General features: G+C 50.0%; 1 protein-coding gene and 1 long non-coding RNA gene across 2 annotated transcripts in view; both read left to right on the top strand.

Annotated features, from left to right (window-relative positions):
- Positions 1-233: 233 nt before the first annotated feature.
- Positions 234-5,314, top strand: LOC121080161 (ribosome-binding protein 1-like). The gene is made up of 9 exons (XM_040578032.1): positions 234-351; positions 430-600; positions 1,146-1,294; positions 1,531-1,653; positions 2,669-2,821; positions 3,158-3,276; positions 4,073-4,226; positions 4,652-4,783; positions 5,067-5,314. The coding sequence occupies exons 1-9, from the start codon at positions 234-236 to the stop codon at positions 5,103-5,105; spliced, it is 1,158 nt and encodes a 385-aa protein (XP_040433966.1). The 3' UTR covers positions 5,106-5,314.
- A 5,826-nt stretch (positions 5,315-11,140) lies between these two features.
- LOC121080185 overlaps positions 11,141-17,445 on the top strand; it is a 14,637-nt gene continuing 8,332 nt past the window's right edge. The window contains exon 1 of the long non-coding RNA XR_005825281.1: positions 11,141-11,151. This is a non-coding gene — a long non-coding RNA (uncharacterized LOC121080185). The remainder of the gene's footprint in view (positions 11,152-17,445) is intronic.

The raw sequence follows: 17,445 nt of genomic DNA, 5'->3' as shown, positions 1-17,445 counted from the left end.
CCAGTGCAAGCAGCCCCTGCGGTGTGGCTGGAGCACCGTGCGCAGGCAGCGCAGCGGAGGAGCGCAAACCTGGGAGGGGGCGGGGGGTGTCAGCAGGTTGCCCACACAACACAGATGGACATGGGAAACTCGCTGCTCACAGAGAGGCCGTTGCGCCTCTTTGTTTTCCCCACTAACTGTTGTTCTGGTGTCTTGCAGGCACAGAAGAATAAGGCAGGATGGATGTCCCTCAGATGCTGAAGGTTGTGCTCTTTGGAGGTTTGATGGTGGTATCGGCCATTGGGATCTTCCTGGTGTTCACCTTCGTGGAGAAGGTCCTCCGTCCTTCTGAGGAAGCCTTGGCCAAGCAAGGCAAAGGGCTTAAGAAGACTCAGCAGAAGGAAAAAGAGAAAAAGAAGAAAGAGGAAGCTGTTGAGAAAAAAGGAAAAGAAAAGAAAAATCAAGAGAAACCTAATGGACAGGTCCCAGAGGCGCACCAAAGTGCTCCAGTGGTCAGCTCTGTCACCATAAAGAAAAGCAATGTTCTTCCAGCCCATGAGGAGCAGAAGCATAATGGACCTGTCAAGAAGGTGGCTGCATCCAAGAAGAAGAGCGAGCCAGGTAAGGCCAAGTTCCTCTGCATATATCCCCGTCGGGTAAGCCGGCAGAGGGATCGGAGAAGGGCTGGAGTCATCTCGTTCCCTTAGCAAAGAGCTGGAACGAACCTGCCTGGTGAAAGGCAGGAGATGACCTTGCTGCTCTGCATCACTGGCACCGCTGCGTGGAGCGACAGTCCCCCAGCGAGGCTGTGTCACGATGGAGTCCAGCTTCTGATGCCCACCATGTCTCTGCTCCCTGGCTTTAGCAAAGCGTGCCCAGCTCCAGCTGGAATCGCTCAGTGTGATGGAGGGCGGTGGCAGGGCGGCAGGAGCAGTAGCAGAGCCAGGCAGAGGTGGCAGCTGGCTCAGGGAACGCTTGTCTGTGGTGAGCACCGTCCCCAGCGCTTGTCACATTGCTTTCAGTTAGAGAGGTATCAAACTTGGCTGTGGACATCTGGGCGGTTGCTGGCGTGAAATGGCAGTTATGGGGTTGAAGTCAACTGAGGTGATGCTACTCAGCCCTGCCGTTGGCTCGAGCGCTCCCAACCCCTCCTCTCTCCTCCCCAGCACCTGCGGACTCGGATGGGCCCCTCTACCTGCCCTACAAGACGCTTGTGTCCACTGTCAGCAGCACGGTGTTCAGTGAGGGGGAGGCCCAGCAGCTCATCGAGATCCTGATGGAGAGAGCGGGCATCGTCCAGGACACCTGGCACGCGGTAGGGCTGCCAGCAGCGTCGTGTCCACCAGGGCTGGGCCAAGCCTCCGGGGGTGCGGAGGGGTGAAGGCAGCTCGTTTTCGGGCAGGCTGTCCCCCGAGGGTCAGCCTTAGAGATGGGAGCTGAATTTTCCCCTGGAGCAGAGGGCAGGACCCTGTGCGTGTGGGGTGGAGGGGTTGGATGCGTGGTGATGCAGGAGGTGGTGGTCCCCGCTGATGTGCCACCCTGTGCCGGCAGGCCAAGCAGAAGGGTGACCCTGTCACTGTCCTGAAACGCCAGCTGGAGGAGAAGGAGAAGCAGCTCGCCACTAAGCAGGAGGCTGCAGCCGCTGCCAGAAACAAGGTGGAGGAGCTGAGTCAGGTAAGTGCGCGCAGCCCTCCCGGCACCCCTGGCACAGGCTCTGCGCCTCACGGCTCGCCGTGTGCCTCCCTCTCCCCGCGTCTTACCCGCCCTTGGAGGTGAAGCCCAGGGGTTCTCTGGGCCCTTCATCCATTTGCTGTTTTCTCCCCAAAAAGGGGAGGAGATGCCCACCTGAGCTCCTCTCCTGGGCCTGATCCAGCCCGGGGAGGCACGTGCCCTGTTGGCAGCCGCAGCAGGAGCGGGCTAAAGCCGTGCCCGTAAGAGACTGCAGCTTTCTGCTGCTCTACGGAGGACAGTAAAGCCCTTCTCATCTCTTGGCAGAGCCCCTGAGCTGAGAAGGTGTTGAACAGTCCCTTTTTAAGGAGCCTGGTGCTATTTACAGCCCCCTTGCCTGACTCAGCCCCTTGCCTCCACCTCTCGTTGGGTGTTGAAGTCAGAAGGGACCCCCGGCGCGTCGTGCTCAGCACCTCCTGCCCCGCAGCCGCCAGGACCCTGCTGCAGCAGGTCCCTCTGCCTGCAGGCAGGAGAGGAGAGGGCGAAGCCACCCTGTGCACTGAGTGCTGTGCTAAACCCCGGCCTGTGCAGGCAGCCCAGGGCAGCGGCACGGCATCACCCAGCCGGCCGAGAGAGCATCCCTGCCTTGGCAGGGGGCGGGGGGGGGAGTCTGTGTTGGCATTTGTGGGGGTGTTTTCTTTTTTTAGTTTTCCTGCTTTGCCGCAAACTTGATGTGATGATACTGATCCTGGGGCCGGGGAGGGGAATAAAATTCCAGGCCGTCACTCCTGTCTCTTAGCTGGCCCAATGTGGAACAACAGTGGCATCCAGTGGCCACTGAGCCCAAAGCTTAATGCAGGAGGAAATGGAAGTGCGGAAGGGTGTAGCTGGGCCTGGGGGCAGCGCCGAAAGGGTTACACTTCTTAAAGTCTTCTGAGCTAGGAGGCCACTTGGTTCGAGTCCCCTTAAAGCAGGGAAGTTCCTAGGCTGAGGACTGACCGGGTGGCTTCTCTCCTCGAAGGAGCTGGCGGCCGAGCGGGCCAAGGCGACGGCCGTGGAGGGCAAGCTGAAGGAGCAGCTGCTGGCCCGCGAGCAGGAGATGGCAGCGGTGCAGGCACGCATGCAGGCCAGCTACCAGGACCATGTCAGCGAAACGCAGCAGCTGCAGGGCAAGGTGAGCCCCACGCGGTGCTCTGCAGCTTCCTCCGCTGGCTGCCGGCTGGCCCTCGGTGGCAGCTGCCTGGTCTTTTGGAGAAGACCGAGGTGGACGAGGGGACCAGAGCCTCGGGGAGGGGCGAGAGCCCCGCAGTGCTCCTGAGCCGTGGTGCTCACGCTAGAAGAGGGATGTGGGAGCATCCTCACGGGATGCAGCAGCCGCAGGGGCTGTCAGCATCAGCAGACACCTCGCTGTGGCTTCCTTGCCAGTCCCTCTTGCCCATGGAGTGGGCTCCTCAGGGGAGAGCTGAGGGGCTGGCAGCGGCGGCATTAACCCCTGTTGGTCTCTCCCTAGATCCGCACCCTGCAGGAGCAGCTGGAGAATGGCCCCGACACGCAGCTGGCTCGCCTGCAGCAGGAGAACTCCATCCTGAGTGATGCCTTCTGCCAGATCAGAAGTCAGATGGAGAGCAAGTAAGACTAGGGGTGGGGGTGGGGGGCAGAGCCTGGGGCCACCCTCTGGCAAGCCCTGGGGGTGGCTGTCCATCATGATTGGCCACCCCCTTTCTTGAGGGTGCTTCTACAGACGCCCCAGCTAGCTGGAGGTAGAGGAGGGAGTGAGGAAGAGATTGCCAAATGGCTTTTGTGGGCCTGGCAGGGGAAACAAGGATGCTTTTCCCAAGTGGAAGGGCAGGGGAAGCCCTCTCTGCTTTGGAGTCACCTGTGCTGATGCTAGCGGAGGGGGCAGAGGGGACCAGAAGGCGCTGCAGCATTTCTCCACACTTCGGAGAGCTTGTGCTCACCAGCTTCAGAAGAAATGTCGCTGTCTTTTAGATGGGAGCGATGCTGCAGAGAACCGAGACCTGCCTGGTGCATACAGAACAACCAGGAGCTAGGGGGAAGAATTTGGCACTCTCTTTTTGTAGAAAGTCTGAAATGGCTGGTGATTGACAGTGGTCAATTAATTACAGAGCAGACTCCAGCTGCTTAGAGTGCTTTCTCCTGTGTCTGGGAACACAGATCCTTGCGACTTCTATTTCATGAGAAAGGAATGTCTCCTGTGATGGAAACGGAGCTTTTGAAATTGATGTGTCAGCTCCTTCCACCCCATCCCTGAAGGACCAGGCGTGTCCGAGAAGCAGGCCAACACAACCGTTGAGATGTTTCAAGCCCTGTTATCAGGCCCACAGGAGGATGTGTTCCCCCTGGGTAACGCCAGGGATGCTTGACTGGCCTGCGGGCTGCAATAACGCTGCTTCTGTTGGTGCAGGCAAAACGCTGAGGTGGCCAGGTTACAGGAGTGGTGCGGCAAGCTGATGAACGAGCTCTCTGAGAAGTCAGAGGTGCTGCAGCAAGAGAAGCAGCTGAGGAAGAGCTGGAAGATGAAAGTGGCAGCCTTGGAGAGGCAGATGGAGCAGCTGCAGGTCAGGCAAGCGCCTGCAAACCTGCTCCCCCCGGGTGTGAGGGTGGGGGGGGAAGCCTAGGTGGTGCACCGTGCTGGGTGGTAGCCTCAGGTGAGAGAGGAAACCCAGTGGCCCCTGCCAGCGGGTGCTCACGAGGACGTGGGTGCTCCCTCTTGACTCTGAAGCCCTCGGTGCAGGAGGTAGAGCTTGTGGCTTTGTTACTGTCACCAGGGTGTGGCTGGATTTGGGGTTTTTAGGGGTGTTTAAAGGACACCTCCCAGGTAGAGCCTCTGAGCACGCCGCTGGAGCATTGGCGCATGGCTGGCTTGTGGCCACCGAGGCAGCTCAGTGGAGACCTGAGGTGACCCGAGATGTTTTGGAGGGGGGAGTGTCGCCAGACGGCCAAGGGAGACTCAGGCAGATGCCTTCTTTTGACTCCCATGTAGGAAAAACTAGGAAAAAAAAAAAGAAAGAACCGGGGCCAGGCAGCAAGCGAACTACAGGAGCGACTGAAGGTTACCCAGGACCAACTGGCCAAAGGGAGAATGAAGAAGTGTAAAGAACAGCTTCAGGAAACGGTACTGGTGGTGGCCGCAGCCATCCCTCCCCTTGGTGCTGGTGGAGGGCAGGGGGAAGCGCGTGTCAGGCAGTGGTTGAAAACCGGAGACAAGGTGGCACTTGCTGCCAGAAACCATCTGGGTGGCTTTTGGGAAGCTCTGGGAGCACAGGAGATGGTGGTCATGGTTCTCCCTTCTCAAAAGGCAGGACCTGGCCCATCTGTGAAACGCTTTGATGCTTGAGCTGCCATGAGAATAAGGTTGAGACCCAGTTGAGTAACCCACCTCTCTTTTCCTTCTCCAGGGGGAAGAGGACAGTTTGAAGGAAGGGACTTCAGCTTGATGAGTCTGTGACCTAGACCTTACTGTCAGCTTACCAAAATGCCTTACACATTCCTAAAACTAAAACTAAAAATATATGCCTGATTTACTGTAGAAAAAAGTTGCAAGCCATTCGTGACCTAAAACCTAGTTTTGAAACTTAAAAAAAACCCCAAACACAAAAACCCAACCAGTAAACACTGCAGGCATATGTTTGTAAGAAAATCTTCATACTGTTTTGTACAACTACCGTTTGTTCCCAAGGGCACCGCACCGACCACATCGGGGCAGGCAGAACCCACAAATCTGTGAAAAGGGAAGACTCTGTTTGTACATCAACTGGTGAAATTATTTTTTTTCTTTCTTTTTTACTTTGTTTTGTTTTGGTTTGGTTTTTTTTGTTTGTTGGAGTGCAAGAAGTGTGAAAGTGAGACCCAGCATGGAAGGAAGCCTCTCTTTGATGGGTGGCTCTTGGCACGAATCCTTTTGTGTATTTCTGGGTGCTGATGCATTTACAATGATGTAGTGAAAAGAGATTATTTTCTTGCTTTATTTTCCGGATTATTATTTACTAATTTTTTATTAAGTTTGCAAGTCAGCCAGGTGTTTGAGGTCACTGAAGAAGGACCCTGCTGTGGCCGGGAGCAGATCCTTTATTCCCCGCCTTGCTTGCTGTGCTGCAAACAGCCATCCCCTCTGTTTTTTCTCCAAGATACGCAAAGGAGAGAAGCCTTCCCTTCCAGCCACGAGTGTTCTCACACTGGCTGCACCCCGAGGTCCCCTGCCATGGGGTCAGGCTGAGCGTGGGGACAGGGCACAGCAGCGTGAGCGTGGGGACAGGGCACAGCAGCACAGCCTCGCCAGCCCAGCGCAGGCTGCTCCTGCTCTCTTAAGCCTCAGCGCACCCCTGAAATTCTGTCCCTGCAGGTGCTGTGTGGTGGTGGTCCTTGGGCACTGCCAGGCTCTTCAGCCTTCTCTCTCCCCTTCTTGTGGCTTTCCTGTTGAAACTCCACACAAACCCACCCTTTTTTCCCCCGGGTTTTCTTCTTTTTAAATAATTTTTCTTTTTTTTTTTTTTTTTTTTAATTTCAAGTTGGTTTATTGGGAAATGGCAGAGACCACGTCACAGCTTGGTGCCTGCCTCCTCACAATAAAGCTGCTGAGCCCGGCGCTGACATCAGTGGGATTTGAGGAGCTGGTGGGGGGAAAAGGCCCCCAGAGTACTTGGTACCTCTGGGGTGTGTGAAGAACCAAGGCCAGGAAGGGGGATGAAGGCCAGACCCGCCTCCATTTTGTTCCCAGAGAAGTCTGCGTGTGCTCAGCCTCTATATTAGACACACCAGAGATTCCACGCAGGCAGGACTGGGTAGACCCGTGTCCTGTCCCCCCAGCACTGCAGCTTTGGGGGTCATGATGGAGAAGGGATGTGCAAATCACACTTGGGCTGTGGGGTATGTGCATGACCTGTCTCTGATCAGGCAAGAAAAAGGGGTCCTGCTGAATTCTGGCTGAGGGAATGGCAAGCTGAGAGCCCACCACCCACCACCACCCCTACTGCCTGGTGATTAACAGTGGTCAATTAATTACAGAGCAGACTCCAGCTGCTTAGAGTGCTTTCTCCTGTGTCTGGGAACACAGATCCTTGCGTCTTCTATTTCATGGGAGAGGAATGTCTCCTGTGATGGAAACGGAGCTTTTGAAATTGATGTGTCAGCTCCTTCCACCCCATCCCTGAAGGACCAGGCGTGTCCGAGAAGCAGGCCAACACAACCGTTGAGATGTTTCAAGCCCTGTTATCAGGCCCACAGGAGGATGTGTTCCCCCTGGGTAACGCCAGGGATGCTTGACTGGCCTGCGGGCTGCAATAACGCTGCTTCTGTTGGTGCAGGCAAAACGCTGAGGTGGCCAGGTTACAGGAGTGGTGCGGCAAGCTGATGAACGAGCTCTCTGAGAAGTCAGAGGTGCTGCAGCAAGAGAAGCAGCTGAGGAAAAGCTGGGAGATGAAAGTGGCAGCCTTGGAGAGGCAGATGGAGCAGCTGCAGGTCAGGCAAGCGCCTGCAAACCTGCTCCCCTCAGGGAGATGGGGCGGGTGGCTGAATTGTGTGGGATCCGTGGGGCTGGCCATGGGGAGAGCTCGGGGGGAGATGAGCGTCCGCATTTGGAAAGCGAGCTGCCTGGCGGACCTCTTCATTGCCTCCTGCCCCCTGTCAGTTTGTCACATGAACGAGCTCTATTGCACATCCCCGGCAAAGCCAAGGGGCACGCTGCCCTGGTGGGAGCCTTTCTCGCTCACCCGTGGAGCTCCCCAGCTGGCTGTGAGGGTGGAGGGGGAAGCCTAGATGGTGCGCCGTGCTGGGTGGTAGCCTCAGGTGAGAGAGGAAACCCAGTGGCCCCTGCCAGCAGGTGCTCACGAGGACGTGGGTGCTCCCTCTCGACTCTGAAGCCCTTGGTGCAGGAGGTAGAGCTTGTGGCTTTGTTGTTGTCACCGGGGTGTGGCTGGATTTGGGGTTTTTAGGGGTGTTTAAAGGACACCTCCCAGGTAGAGCCTCTGAGCACGCCGCTGGAGCAGTGGCGCATCGCTGGCTTGTGGCCACCGAGGCTGGTAAGATGCACAGAGACGTCCAGCGCGCAGCGTAGTCCCCAGGAGGAAAAGGTACCTTGGGAAGGGGGTTTGCTGACCAAAGGGTGGTCGCTAGCGATCTTGAAGGCAGATTGAGCAAACCCGAGGTTACTGCCAAATCCTATGAAAAGCCCGGAGGCCTCGCGATGGAAAGCGGGGGGTGGGACGGAATAAGGCAGAATCTCACAGTAATAAGTTAAAAAAAGAGGGACCTCATAGCAGAAAGTAAGGGAAACTTTGCGTCGGGAAAAAGGAAAACAGGGGAGTAACAAAATCTTAAATAATTCATTACCAATAATCGTTTTTATTATCTGTTACATATTCTGCACAAGGCACTCCAGAAGCAGCCGTGGCCCTCACGGAGCCTCCTGGCCAAAAGGCTTCAGTCTTGAGGGCAAAGGCTGAAGAGTGCACGAAAGTGAGAGAGACACAGGGGCAAGCACTTGTCCCACCTTGTAACATCACTTGTCGGCATCTTCCCATCTGACCCCAGGCTGCAAAGGGTTGCAGCTCCGCTTGTAAATGACTGGGTACCCTTACAGCGGTATTATCAAGCAAGGAACAACGTTAGAGTAGCAAAAAGACACGGCTTTGCCCTCGGCTGGGGAGGCACACTGGGACAGCCTCCAGCGCCAGACCATTTTTAGCAAAACAATCACAAATACAATTAACTTCTTAGCTGACTTGTCTACAAAGAGGGAAAGGCTCCATACGATAAGCAGCACTCACTATTACTCTGCTGCAGAATTTAGTTCTTCCAGAGGTAATACACTCTGTTTTGCCAGCATCTAACAGCAAACCATGTAACACGTAGATGCAGATTTAAGGTACCTGTAAATGCACTGGTTTTGTTTCCTGGCTTTTGTGCTTCCCAGGGCTGTCCTGTGTTGTGCAGCTCTGATATTTTCCAATTTTTTTTATATTTGGATATAGTAATTGCTAACACAGAGCCTAAGGCTAGCAATTACAACATCTATTTACAACATGCACACTGGCTGTGTGCACCTGTTCCACCAGCCTCCCATTTGCTTCAAACATGTCAGTCTCCCTGAGGACACGTTCAATGAGAAACCACCCCCCTACCCTGCAAAGCCCTGCTTTACTTGCTGCCAAGCCTCCTGCATCCCCCTGGACAGATTACTTTTGGAAGGCTGGCCAGGGAATATTTACCAGCTATTGAATCAACAGAGTTCAGCCACATGCCAACATTTCATGCTGTTACCTAAACGGTGTCGGAACTCTCAGAACTCCATCAAAACAGAAGTGGTTTGCACTTTGGTATTAAAAGTTATGTGCAGGCCTGAACACCTCGTTGGGAGCTGGGCCACACAGCAGGCTCCTCTGGGCAAAGATTTCTTTTCTAAGCAGCCGTTATGCAAGTACCAATCTGTGAAAAAATTTTGAAACTCAAAGAGAGAGAACCTTGATTTGACATAGTGCTCTTGCTGCACGTTCCGTAGAAGGAAAGTCACCCACATCTCTAGATCTAATGGAAAGTAGGAAAGAAGCACCAAGTGCCAGGTTCTGCACGTGGGCTGGGGCAATACCAAGCACAGGCACAGGCTGGGCAGAGAACGGATGGAGAGCAGCCCTGAGGAGAAGGACTGTGGGGTGTTGGTGGATGAGAAGCTCAACTTGGCCCAGCAACGTGTGCTTGCAGCACAGAAAGCCAACCATGCCGTGGGCTACATCCCCAGCAGGGCGAGGGAGGGGATTCTCCCCCTCTGCTCTGCTCTGCTCTGCTCTCGTGAGACCCTCAACATAAGAAAGACATGAAGCTGTTGGAGCAAGTCCAGAGGAGACCGTGGAGATGCTCAGAGGGCTGGAGCCCCTCTGCTGTGCAGACAGGCTGAGGGAGTTGGGGTTGTTCAGCCTGGAGAAGAAATGGCTCCAGGGAGACCTTAGAGCAGCTCCCAGTACCTGAAGGGACTGACAGGAAAGCTGGAGGGGTGTAGAGGGATTTTTAAAGGACCGAGGACATATGTTACCGTTGTCCAGGTTGGACAACCAAGGAGGCCTGTTAGTTGAAGCTGCAGAGCAACTTTAAATTGTCCTTGGAACAAGCAGTGTGAGAAATAAAACAAGCTATGCATGAACAAGAAGCCAGGTGCAGAGCAAGTCCTGGGAACCGCAGAATCGACACAGTCATTGGCACACTCTGATCAGGTGCCTGCAGCATGTGACACGGGTGCCCGCATGGCCAGAGTCTTTCATCCAATCACCTGTGTGTAAAGTCGGGTGGGCGGCCGGTTTAAGTTATAAATACGACCTGTTTGTTTAATAAAGTGAGCACGGCACGTAGCCATATTGGTGTGATTGTCGTGAATTGGCTGACTCTCCACGGGGGACCTTCTTCGCCTGGTGTCACCCGTCTGGAGATGCACCAGGATCCCTGGAGCTCCTGACCCCCCCCAACCCTCCCATCTGTTGCCCTCATCCCCACTCCCAAGCAGTGCAAGTATGTCCCAAAAGGCGTTGCCTCCAGTTAATGGCGAGAGGAGAAAAGAGACCGCTATAAACTTCTAGGACGTGTCAGGGCAGCGACTGTTACAGGCAGGTTTAAAGAAACACGCATGGAGGGGCCCTTGGTACTCTGGAGGCAGAGGGGACTGCACATGCAGGTGGGGAGGCCGGGGGAAGATGCTCATGAGTGAGAGGTGGTTAGCAGCAGTCAGAAGCTGCTGATTATCCCACGCTCCAGCTTGTTCTCAGGAGAGCTGGGAAACTCTCTCTTTGATCCTCCTGCATTTCATCTGATAATTGGATGGGGGTTCCAGATGTTACTGCTGAGCATTTCAGAGAGCTGATGGAAAGACATATCTTGAATCAAGGGGCCTTGGACAATCCCAGAGGTATTTTCAGTGCTTTGCTAAAGGAGTGGGACACCACTCACCTTCTTGTCCCTGTTGAGTTATTGCTAGGGTTCATTTGTATTGTCCCCTGAATGGCCTTTTCTTTACCATATACATCCATAAGCTTCCACCCTTTTTTACTCAAGTTTCACAGAGAACAGCGCTGAATCTTTATTTCCTTCTGCTTAGAAGAGCTTTGAATTGGATTGAGTTTGTGTGTCATTGCTGCAGCTCTGTATGACTATTTCAATAAATGGATTTACTGATTTAGTGGCATTTAGTGGTAGCGACTGCAGCAGCAAGTCTGAAGATGCCTCCAAGAACATCAATGGAAAGGGAATTTTGAATTTGTCATTGCAAATATGCATGTTGAAAGCCTGATTCTGGCACCTAGACCTTTTCATGAACAGTACATCCAACCAAAGCAAAACACCTTGAAATACAAAGATGTAGGTTTTGTAATAAGTTGCTCATTGATGGGCCACAGATCAAGGTATTAGCAGAAATCAGCTGGGGAAGATTTTTCCTGTCTAGTCCAGGAGGAGACAAATCCAATCCCAAAACGCCTGGTCTCACAGAAGCTCAGATTACAGACTGTCATTGCAGGTTTCTTTGGATTTCCAGAATTTCTCCTGTGGCACAGTACTGGATGAATGGAGAATGACAGAGACTGAGAAAGGTCTGTTGGCTTGAAAAAAAGTTACAACAGTTATCAGCGTAGTTAAAGTACTGTAGGTGTAACAGCATGATCTCTATTATTATTCCAAATAATAATGCCTTTCCCCAGTTGAGTAACACAAATAAGATCAGAAAAGTGCCTCTTTTGGAAAAGCATCCCGAGTGGGAGTTACGCAGTATGAAATGGCTGTATAATTTTAATGGTAAATTTCTTAGTGCAGACAAGCCCCGCTCTTGTAACAGTCCCGGGGAATGTCACAAAAGAGGGCATTAGTGTTACTAAAGGGCCAACAGTCTTCTAGGGAAATGTTTTCCATAATCAGCTATAATGTGAAATTATACAGTGCCTAGATACCATAGTGACATAGATAGATAGATGGGATGTGTCAGCTACTCCCTGTAACAACGTCTTGAAGATCTCTTTATGGATGAAAACACCCAGTCACACACTTATCGTCAAGGCTTGTAGCTCCAGATGGAAGAAAAAGCTGCATTCACCCAGGCATGCCCATTCTTGTCTGTTTTACTTGGCGGTTGACCACGGGCACTGCATGGAGCCGTGTCCACTTCCAGGACTGCTGATAAGCAGGAGACTGGGACCCATCATCCCTGTGTTCTCATGAGGCAGAACAAGAGCACAGAGGGGAGAGAGTGTCTCTGTCCTCTGTAAAATGTTGTGTTTGCCTCCTGAGATAAAGGTTAAAATGCACAGAAGAATCCTCAGCAAGGGGTACCAAAGGTAACATCTCTGGTGGTGCTGAGACACCCAGGGAACAGGGATGGGAACCTCTCGGCCCTGAGCCACTCTGGAGTTACAGTTGAGGAGGCAAGTGGTGGAATCTAAAACTGGTTCACACTGCAGAGTCTGTGAACGCACTATGGGTACCACAGTCCTTGACTTCTTGAATACGAGCTCTGCTCTGCAAAGAATATGACAGGAAGCAAATACTGAGGAATTTTCAGTATGGATGGCTGGAAGTTAAACAGACTTCTGTGCTGATCTCCATAATCAAGGGCAGGCTGTCTTGCTCCTGCAGCTGAGGTTTGGGGCTGGTTTTATGCATTTTTTTGGGAATCTTTTTTTCTTAGATGATGTGAATCTTCATGTCTGGGCACTGGAGCACAAGCTGTTTCTAGTAGGTCATGCAGATCTCTTTCCCTGCTTTGTCTTGATACAGGCGTTCCAGCTGCTGAAGCCATTTTGGGGCTTTCATGCAGCAGTGGCTGCCATCAGCTCAAAGTGAAGATAAAACTGCACTGCTGAACGGGTCTAAAATGTGCAAAAAGGTGTGGGGCATGCACAAAACTGTATCTTAGTTTGAACGATGTGCTTGCTTGCTTATTTTCCTGCCACCACAATAAGCAGGATGGGGCCTATGCCTGTGCTTGATGAGACTCCTCCAAAGAAACCCCCTTGGTGATTCATTTAGTTTAAACCCCTTTTTCTCTCAGTAGAATTAAGGATCTGGACAGATGTCAGCCGTTTTGGAAAGGACTCCTGAGTTGCTGTCCCAGAGTTGGCCTTACGACTTCTAGTATCTAGAACCTCCTCCTACTGTACCACACCAGACGTCCTGACAGCAACAGCATAGGGTGTTTCTTCTGTGAGGATGGAAGCAAACGGTAGGGGCATATGCAGACTATGAGCATTAGCCATGGGGACCAGGAAACTAAGGGAGTGAAGGGAGGAGAAAGAATGGAGGCTCAGCCCAGAATAAAGTGGATATAACATCCCTAACCAAGCCCATTTACCTGGATTTGCACTGTGTCCTGGACTTCTCAAGGTTGACGCTAATAGGGTCACATTCATGTTACAGAGAGAAATGAGTGGCCTGGTTTGCATTACTGTATTTCATGAAGCAAACTACAAATCTGATCAGAATGAGGTATAAAATTGCAGATGTATATAGCCTCTGTGTGTGTGTGTGTTTATGTGCACGTGTGTACAAACACACAGATTACTTCCAAGAAGCACAACGTATTTGTGGTAGTCTGAAGGTTAATCCAGACTGGGACTTGATTTCCATATTCATTCACTGAGAACCCATACAATCTTTGTAGTAAACAACAAAACCCCCAAATATATTGGAACAATGAGCATTCCTGCAGTCAAATACAGCAAATTCCCTGATGAGTTATGCTAGGTCTACTCTCTCAGGTATTAGCAGGAGAGAGAGGGAGAATCTTGCACTCAAAAACTTAAAGATCCATAAAGATTTTCTTTTTTTTAGCAAGTAATAATTCTTTGGAAATTAAGGCTATTTAAAAGCAATACCATCCCAATAAATGCATTCAGTTACTTTGTCAAGACAATTTTATATTTGTTTCCTATGATGTTGCCATGTGCATCCTAATCAGTGTTTTGCTGTAATTGTAATTAGAGACCATACCTCAGAGGCAGACTCCTTAAAAACTGAATGAAAGTAGCAAGCAGTGGGTGGTAACAGAACTGAGTGTCTTCTGCATATTTACAATGGATTAGGCTTTTTTATTTGAGGGTCAGTGCAGCCTTAACCTATATGCAGTGGTTTATGGCTAATGCCAGCATTGCTTCTGGGTGCAAAGCACGTGTGAGAAATTTCTGCATGCTTGATGTACTTAAAAGGGAAGACAGGAACTTAAGAAGATCTCTTTCCTGCCCTACTCATTTTCCATAATTGGCCCCAACTTCCTCCTAAGTCTTTTCCAGGTAGTGAAAAATGAAATGTGTGTTGGAACCCAGCTTTTTGCCCCTTCAGCTGTTGGCACATCTGTTCATCTGCTGAGGATGAGATGCACGTTACCATACGGCTGAAATGTTAGCGACTGAATTTCTGATGACTGCTTCCATAAAGCCAAACTAATGTTTCAGCAGCATGTCTCTTACCAATTGATATGCACAGAACCTCAGGTTTGATATTTTAGCTCTTCCTCTCTTTTTCAGGGCACAAAAAAAAAGAAAAATTAGCCTTCTTGTTTACCCAGAATCTATTCTCTGAGTGCACATGCCCGTGCATCTCTGTGTGTCTGTGTCTAACACGGGATGGCCCTTGGTGCCAGGCTGTCACTACTACTGCGTGTGTCAAGTGCTACAGGACTGTAGCTGTTCCCCTCATTTTATCCGCAGCTATGGCTAACTCTGTGCTACAGACAACAGACGAAAGGAATAGTTTTTGCAAACAGCACAATGTTCAAAATGCCTTTTTATCCTTTTCTTTTGGTGCAAAACTTTAAAGTTTTTGACTATGTACAGAGTAGTTTTCTAAGTGTGTGCTGACAACGTATTTATTTGCATGTGTGCCTGTTGAGTGCGAAGAGTGAGTGAAAATGCTTTGTGCCGTGTCTGGATGCAGATTAGTTTTGGCTAAGAAAAGGAAGATGTATGACAAACAAAATCTTTTTCTCCTGCTGTGAACAAAATAGTTATTTCTAAGTATTTTCCAAAGAGTTTAGATGAACAATTTTAGGCATCAGGCATGAAAATTATGCGCAAACTGCATGCTCTGACATTTCTGCATTTGCTGCTTGTGGTGCATTGTGGCTCATAATTACTTGGTTTTGCTCAGTGACTGAGCTATTGAACTTGAGAGAAACAGAGCTATAGAAATCTATAGTATGAGATGGAAATGAATGAAGAGTGTGAGCACCTGAAGAGCAGTACTTCCCCGCTCTGCTTTACAGAGATGTTTTCTCTCTGTTTCATGAGTGAAGAACCTGAGTTTGGAGTCACTAGGTGAATTGCTGCCGTCACACAGTGATGCAAAATAGGCAGAAATAGAAATGGGAATGCCTGACTCCACATGTAGAAAAGTTCAGGTTTGGAAGTCTGACAAACAAATAAAAGTTGGTGCTAACTAGTTGCAGCAGGCAGCTTCTCTTGTCCACAAGCATGCTGCATTTGCTATGAAGCAATGCAAAGGAAGGAGCAGGAAAGTTGCTCATCTTCCAAGGAACTCAAATCCCCATGAGAAGATTCAAACGTGTAAATGCCTGCTTACATATTTTTTTTGAAATTCCCTTTATTTAGTTTTTGTTATTCTTTTCTTAATCTCATCTAAGTTTTTGTTTGATTTAAGCACTCTGTTGCAGTGTAGTCACAGCAACAAGTTTACTTCATTGACTCTCTTTTTTAGGAATGTAAGATTTAAAAGAAAAGAAAAACAAATTCAGACAAGATAAGCCTTCATGTGGTCCTGACCCAGCATTTATTCATAGTCATGGAGGAGGTGTGAGTGAGGAGTGAGCGCAAAGTTGTTCATGTGCATTTGTCTCCTTGAGTTCACTGGAGGCTCTGCTTGTGCCTGTGACTGTTTGTAGGTATGCCTTTGAGTATGTTGTGTCCAAATACGATGTACATGGTAGAAGAGACCATGTAAGAGTTCTGGTCACAGTGACGCTGAAGTTACAGTTGCCTGCCTGTACCGGCGTTGATCTAGGTAGTCCATGAAACAATCACAGAGAAAGCACAGCAGCACAAACTTCAGTGAGAATTCCCTACACAAACGTAGGTCCGCGTTGATGGAGCTCCTATGTGATGTCTTCTCAGAGTACCAGTGTTAATTTAGGAACATTGAACTATGGCAGACGGGCACTTGCAGTCATAACTGAAACTGCAGTATAGACACAGCTCTGACTAGGGCCTATCTGTACACAGTTTCACATTGCTGTAACAGTAATTGTTCAGAAACATTCCTAGCGGCATTTGCACAGCTCTCTCCTGGGGTGCAGTTTTACTAGTGAAGAGGTGATGCATGCTCATCCCACCATTAGTAGGGCAGTGACTACACTACATCAGTTTCTAGAAGAGGAGAATAAGAACAATACAAAACCTGTCTGCAGAGATGCCCAGTGAATGATTTAAAGACTTTTGAACATGTCAGCTCTAATTAATGTGTTTGACAGCTGTAAGCCAGCTCAGGTGGTGTGTACTTTAGCACCCCCTAAATTGGTCAAGGCAGGTTCTACCTAGTGTTTAATTTGATCTTTCTAGCATGTATTAAAAGCAGTCACACCTTGATTGCACTAGACTCTTCTGAAACACTACTTCCAAAGGAGTAGCTAACAAGGTTCACCTGCCTATCCTAAAAAAAAGTGCTGTTTGTCCACATTTGTATATGCATGTGAATTAAGGGAGAGACCCATGGCTTATTTGTCTGTGGCACTGTTTGATGTTGGGATGGCATGCCTAATGTTATCATCTTTCCAACGGTCACAATTTTTTAATTGTTTTAACCCAGCAATAGATTCCAACCATACCCAGATTCTTGGATAACCAGTTTTTCAGTGTACCTTTTTGTTACTGTGATTGTAGGAGGGAAGGCAGGCGGGAAGTTAGGGAAGTGGAGTAGCACAGAGTATATACACAAGTGTTGGGACACAGCCAAGCTTTAGATTAGTACGTGACTGTCGTTTCACCGTCTTTTGATACACTGAGTTTTTCTGAGCAGTGGTGCAGAGTGGAGTAGCACAAACAAAGGCTTTAAGGGAAAGAGAGAATCTGGTGGAGGCTTTCTTCTGCATTACATCTCTGGTATCTCAAGTCTTTCACAACAGTTAGGAATTAGCAATAAATAACCTCTGAGGACAGAGGAATAGAGAAGGATGCATTTTTAATTGCAGGATGCACAAAGAAGTATACTAAATGCAGAGAGAAGTACAGGGAAGCTGTCCAGCAACTGGGACTCCAAAGGTGGCAGCTCTTGCCTTACAATGGTCAGAGAGAACAGTTACTATAACAGCAGCTTTGATACTTAAAGCCTTATTCCATTAGTGATTTCTGTAAATGTGTTTTTTACATCATAGAGACATCACTTGAGTGTAGCTAAACTTGTTGTTTCCCAAAACCTTTGCAGAGAAGGGCAATCTCTTGCTCTATTGTGGAGGACTAGAACACTGAAGTGTCAAGTCAGTAAAAATTTGCTGTTGGTTTTAAGGGAAATCGGATTGTGCCCTTTAAACTTCTTGTACAGATCTCAAGGTTGATTCTGATCTACATAACCCCAAGACAGCTGAACTTCAACCAGTAAGGAAGAGCGGCGCATCAGTCCTCCTACCATCTCATAGGTTTTCCAGTGCCATGTCCTTTGACAGCACATCACAAAGCAAAATGGTCACTTGGCACACAGCCAGCCTCCCAGGGCAGTTGCAGGGTGATTCTTGCTGTGCAGTATGTGCAGCAGCGTACAAAGGTCTCTGAGCTGTGGGCCAGGTGACTGTTTACAGTGTAACCAGTA

Source organism: Falco naumanni, chromosome 21, assembly GCF_017639655.2.
Source record: "Falco naumanni isolate bFalNau1 chromosome 21, bFalNau1.pat, whole genome shotgun sequence".
Taxonomy (NCBI): Eukaryota; Metazoa; Chordata; class Aves; order Falconiformes; family Falconidae; genus Falco; species Falco naumanni.
The sequence above is the reverse complement of the archived record's forward strand: the minus strand, read 5'-3'. Positions and strand labels throughout refer to the sequence as shown.

Excerpts from the sequence above, each read along its gene's own strand:
- LOC121080161 (XM_040578032.1), top strand. The coding sequence starts at position 234 with ATGCTGAAGGTTGTGCTCTTTGGAGGTTTGATGGTGGTATCGGCCATT. Across the intron at positions 2,822-3,157 it reads CGCAGCAGCTGCAGGGCAAG|ATCCGCACCCTGCAGGAGCA; the intron begins GTGAGCCCCACG and ends GTCTCTCCCTAG. Across the intron at positions 4,784-5,066 it reads AAGAACAGCTTCAGGAAACG|GGGGAAGAGGACAGTTTGAA; the intron begins GTACTGGTGGTG and ends TTCCTTCTCCAG.